Below are 5,800 nucleotides of genomic sequence, written 5' to 3'. Positions count from 1 at the left end.
GAATGTTATCAATTTTAGAGGAATATGATAACTGCGTGGACGACGACTTAGACGCGGAGCCTATTGATGATAGTTCAGAAGTGGAGGATAACATAGAAACCATCATAGAAGAAAGGGATGAGATCACCGGCGATTCCACTGATGATGAAGAAATGATGGATATTGACCTACAAGGAGAAGAGATATGGTTCGGTAAAGATGAAACGTTTTGGCTAAAGACACCTCTTGCAAGAAAACGAATTCGGTCAAAAAATGTAATCAGAAGTGCCGCCGGTGTTCACCGTAGCGTACCTCCATCCACAAGTATGATAGAGCTGTTCAAATTGTTTATTTCTGCAGATATTATGCGAGACCTGGTGACTTTTACAAATCAGCGAGGCCGTTTTGAGGTCGAAAACCGCATTAGGGCTGGGAAGACGATGGTTTACAAAGACGTTGACGAAATTGAAATTTACGCATATATTGGATTGCTGATATGCGCTGGTGCGTTGAAGAGTAATCGAGAACCTGTGGGAATGCTATGGCAAGATGACCATTGTTTCAAGAGACCGATATATTCTGCAACAATGCCACGGACCAGATTTTCACAAATAACCAGCTGGATGCGGTTTGATGATAAAGATACGCGGGAACAACGTAGGCAATACGACAAACTGGCACCTATTCGAAACGTGCTTGAAATGTTTGTAAATAACTGTCAAAAATACTATAACCCGGGTTCTCATCTTACAATTGATGAACAATTAGTGCCGTTTCGTGGCCGATGCCCCTTTAGAGTATACATGAAAAGTAAACCAGCAAAATATGGAATTAAAATCTGGTGTCTTGCAGATGTTGATACTGCTTATTGCAAGAACTTACAAGTGTATTTGGGGAAACAAGGAAATACTCCGGAACGCGACCAAGGAAGAAGAGTAGTTTTAGATTTGGTATCCGTTCTAAGTCCTGGTCACGGTATTACGACGGATAACTTTTTTACTTCATTGGAATTAGTCGAAGATCTCCTCGACAAAAAAATGACACTATGCGGAACGCTACGAAAGAATAAAACGTGCATTCCTCCTGAGTTTATGCCTACCCGAAAACGTGAAATTTATTCCTCAATTTTTGGATTCCAGCCGGAGATCACAATGGTGTCTTACGTCCCAAAAGTAAACCAAAGTGTTATACTATTATCTTCTGAACATCGAGATTCTGCAATTTCCGAAGGTAGTAAAAGAAAACCAGAGATAATAACACATTACAATGCTACAAAGGGTGCCGTAGATACACTGGATAAGATGATTGCCGAATACACCTGCAATAGACAATCCAAAAGGTGGCCAGCTACGTTATTTATGAACATCATTGACATTGCAGCAGTAAATGCCTTCGTGATGTGGGTTCATCTCAACCCTGAATGGGAACGCCAATATTTGGATAAAAGAAGGATGTTTTTGTTAGAATTGGGCAAACACCTTGTACAGCCTCACTTACAAAGAAGAATAAGCGATCCAACAATCAAATCTCGTCTAACCATCAACACACGGCAAAATATCAAGAATATATTGGAAGAACTGGGAGATCACCACAATGTACAAGAACCCGAAGAAGACGCAAATCCACCAAAAGTAAAAAGCAAAGGAAGGTGCCATATTTGCCCAAGGAAGAAAGATTGCAAATATCAATCACTATGTCACAAATGTAATAATATTGTGTGTCCATCGCACAGCAATACTATAAAAATATGTAATAAATGTAAATGATTTTTTTAAATTAGAAAAATTTCAATAAAATTATATTTTTTAAATGTTTACATTATTTCTAGTAATAGTTATTACTAAAAACGTTTTCAAAATTATTATATCTCACATTATTCCCTCTTTTATATCATTTTAACATTAATTTTGTATTAAATCTGCAAAAACAACACTGGGGCGACAATTCGCCCCACCTGGTACTAGGTGTTTTAAAATTGACCTGGTATTAGGAAGGTAAACCGAAATAGCTTTTGTTTTGACATCACCAATGGATATATTTCTCACAGACGTCTCAATCGCCCTTTGTGAGTACTCTGTTCCGACAATCCGTTCTTGAGGTATAAGGGAATATACCCAATCACGATAAGAGGTCGAGAAGGAGGGCTATGGTTGGTATAAATTAATTCCTTTCGTTGAGAGTTTTCATTAGACTACCACGAAGGATAAAACTAGTTCCACTCCCCCCACCCTTCCCTCCACCCCGTACTTTGAAAAGGACAGTAGTTGGTAGAAAACGGTTCCTTTCGTTGAGACCTTTAATTAGAATACAATGAGAGATCAAATTAATTTTTTCCAAACTCTCCTTCTCCTTTATAGCATTTTTGCAAATTTATTTGTAAAAAGGTAGCTCTCACTTCGGCCGGCTGGTTGGCTGGCTGACAGCAAATAGCGGCCCGTAGAAGAGCACGTGTGGAAATAGGAGAAGTGTACAATTGTACATGTACCTACCGAGGCCATGTAATGAACAACTTTAGGGACGGGGCTTCAAGATCTGGGGTCAGCGACATCTGGGCGCCAGCCCCGAATGTTATACGGACGTGGTGATTTTTCAGTGTTTTTCTATAGTTTGGGTCGATTGTTTTCAAATTGGTGTCGTCGGAGAGATCTTGTAAACGCGCCGAACTCCTGCGTGACGAAATATTGTTTTTTTTCGGAGAGGCGAAATAAACCACAATTTGAAAGGCGAGTGTTTTGGAGGGGTAATCGGCTTCGGCTGCCAAAAAGTTGCCTTTCGGATAAAAAACTGAACTTGCAAAATTTTTCTAAAAAAAAACTAAAAAAAACTGTCCACTTTAGGAAATTTTTGCAAGTGCATTTTTTTGTCCGTTTTTCCATTGATGCATAGATATGGTTTCCATTCGAAAATTTGACCAAAAGCCGATTGTCAAATTTGAACGATTATTCGTATTATTTTCAAATCACATTTCAAAATCAGACCAATAACATTTAATTGCGTGCATTTTTAGCTGTCCATTGGTAAAAAAACATTTTGATAAGTTATCAGAAAACAGTGATATGGCTAATTTACTGAACCTCTGAAACTGTGAAAACATGTCAAAAATGCCAAACTTCGAAACATCGAAACCATGTCAGACATAACATCCTATTGAGAGGAATTTAAAAATGGCATCAGAAAAGATAGTGCCATTTGCAATAAGAAAGTTCCGGTATCGTTCTGATACAACCGGAACAACGGTCATCTTGAAAATATCTTTATAAGATTACTTTTGATCGATTATTCAAAAAAAGGTAATGGGTCCCGAATTAAAATTCCAAACCGTTCCTGAGATACTTCTAATGGCCCACTTAAAAACACCAACCTGTTGTAGAAACATGATAGAGAAAAGTACCTTTTAGAAACGTTAAGTTGCTCCTTACCGGCTTACCCCTTTTTGAAAATGTGTCATGGCTTAACTTAACCGTGATGGCGCTAGCTTTAATTCAAGTGGTGCAATTGAGCGCATATCCAGATGTAGATTTAGGATGAACGGAACAGTGTTGCCAATAGAAAAAATCATCAAAGTCCTTGTATGCGATAGCGCATTTTTGTGTGAAATTCAATAAAAAGCCTTGTTTTATAACCCAGTTATTTGTGTGAATATCAAAAAAGTGTAAAGGCTAAACATTATGTAAAAATAGTCGCTAGTCAAGGGGTATTTTTATCTTTTCCATAGCCTGCTTAGTGATTAAGATTCAGCACCAAAGTTTTTTCAGATAAAATGTATAATATTTTATTGGTTTATTGGGGCAAAAAAATATTATACACTCCATTTGTAAAAAAAACTTTGGTGCTGTATCTGGAAAATTAAAAAAATGCCCCTTACTAAGAGACTTTTTTGCCATAACTTATTTGATATTCCTACAAATATCTGAGTTATAAAGCAAACACTCTTTATTGCAGTTTTGGACGTTTGCGGTGTTCAGTTTTCAAAGTATCCCCAAACACATCAAAAACAAGCAATTTGTAACCCTTGTACACATGACGACGTCTACTACATCAACACAATTGATTTCTAGGGAGATTCTTTTTCTATGGATAACATTGTGAGACTGTTTAATCTGCTTTTGCTCGTCGTAGAGCGTAAATAAGCTTTTATAAACTTAAGTTTCGAAAAGCGCCCCCAGAACCGACGAGCCCCGGGGCCGACCGCCCTCCCCCCTTTACGCTGCCACTGGGTACACATACACTCATTGTCTTTGTACAAGAGATCTTCTACGAGCCTTCAATCGCTGCCAGTCAGCCAGCCGGCCAGCTAGCCGGCCAAAATGAAATGAAAACACAAAAACTATTCTCGCAAAATTATAAAAATTATGAACGAATAACGAATAAAGATTTAAAAAAATTACATTCCGAACTCCGCACATGGTGCAAATTGAAAGTAGATTTAATTAACTGAGAATTTAATTTGAAATTCTCCACTCCTTCGTAAAATCGTGAATATCCAAAGGTTACTTTCAAAAATATACAGTGTGTTATTAATTAGAGCTCAATGGTATCTGATAAGGCGCCAAAATCTGTTAGGGCGCCATCTTTTGAAAAGGTTACGTGTAGTTGGTCAGTCGTCATCTGCTCCATGATGGAGATAAATATAACAACAATGCTCACCAAATAAAAGCAATCAGGGTACTAATGGGAACGTCATCAGATGACAAACATGAAAAACCCACGACTGCCAACCTTCACAGGACAAAATGAATATGGCAATATATTTTTTATCTTTATTCAGCAAACTTACTAACTGCTTTATACTATGAAAATCAATAAGTAAATCAGAAGGAGAGCCAATCAGTCTTCACGCTCTTAAAGGTACCAATATATGGCGGCGGAGGGTGATTACGGTATTTACATTGATTTTCTTCAGTCCACGGATTATGTACGCCTTATTTCTTCTATTAAACTGTTTTCGTGAGGATTTGTGTTTCCTCTGTAAGTCCGTTTGGTTTCGATGTAGTTAGTCGAGTGTTATAGGTTTCATTATTTTGCCGCTAGAGGTTACTCTAAGTACTTTATTTTTTTCATGCGTACAAGCCTCTTTGTATTGGGTATTATCATAGTTCTTTGGAGTTTTTCTCTCTATTTCTGATGTGTTGTGGCTGCTCCATTGAATACCCTTAGCGGATCACTGTTCTCCCCCAAGACTCTGAGTTTTCTCTTCTAGTTTACTTTTTGTTATCTACCTGGATACTACTACGTCGACGTCCGCCAAATTTAAGTGCCACACCTTGGAAAATTTCCACCGCCATATTATGTAAAATTACGGCTCTACTTCGATCAATTTACACCTGGAGATTTGAATTATGTTGCAATGTGTGCAAGTACTGAGCTTATTTCACAGAACTTGCTTTTGCGCTCGGTCCTGTCCTGACATTGACTGAGAAACCACGCGTCTTTTAGTATTATTTCATTCCTTTTGCCCTCCGTTGATTAAATGAAAAGTGTTATTCCTACAACGCACCTTCGTTCTGGGGTTAGATACAGAGAAATAAATAACAACATAACCCACTAAAGATGAGATACTTTAAAGTTGTTTGATTAAAAGCGGATGTCGACAAAAGCAATTTATAATAACACTTTAAACACGTCGTTTGTGCCCGACAAAGCTCAAGGGATTAATTTATTGGTGATCAAAAATCCGTCATAACAAAATTTATGCTTTTGGGCTTAAAAACGTGAATTTTATTATTTATTCGTGTTTGGTTCTGCATATTCCTCTCTAATATTACAAAATGGAGGAAACAAATCAAAAACTGTTCTGCATTACCAACAAAATAAAACGTAA

The 5,800-nt window shown here is 37.6% G+C and overlaps 1 protein-coding gene across 1 annotated transcript; it reads left to right on the top strand.

Annotated features, from left to right (window-relative positions):
• Positions 1-28: 28 nt before the first annotated feature.
• Positions 29-4,109, top strand: LOC116165783 (piggyBac transposable element-derived protein 4-like). Its single transcript, XM_031480461.1, has 2 exons — positions 29-1,610; positions 4,038-4,109. The coding sequence occupies exons 1-2, from the start codon at positions 153-155 to the stop codon at positions 4,107-4,109; spliced, it is 1,530 nt and encodes a 509-aa protein (XP_031336321.1). The 5' UTR covers positions 29-152.
• Positions 4,110-5,800: the final 1,691 nt, after the last annotated feature.

Source organism: Photinus pyralis, unplaced genomic scaffold, assembly GCF_008802855.1.
Source record: "Photinus pyralis isolate 1611_PpyrPB1 unplaced genomic scaffold, Ppyr1.3 Ppyr1.4_LG3a, whole genome shotgun sequence".
Classification (NCBI taxonomy): Eukaryota; Metazoa; Arthropoda; class Insecta; order Coleoptera; family Lampyridae; genus Photinus; species Photinus pyralis.
This window is presented reverse-complemented; position numbering and strand designations above follow the sequence as displayed.

What these genes read in the sequence shown, in the direction of transcription:
- LOC116165783 (XM_031480461.1), top strand. Translation starts at nt 153, where the DNA reads ATGATGGATATTGACCTACAAGGAGAAGAGATATGGTTCGGTAAAGAT. An exon ending in AAGACGCAAATCCACCAAAA is followed by an intron (nt 1,611 to 4,037) that starts GTAAAAAGCAAA and finishes ATTGATTTCTAG; the next exon opens with GGAGATTCTTTTTCTATGGA.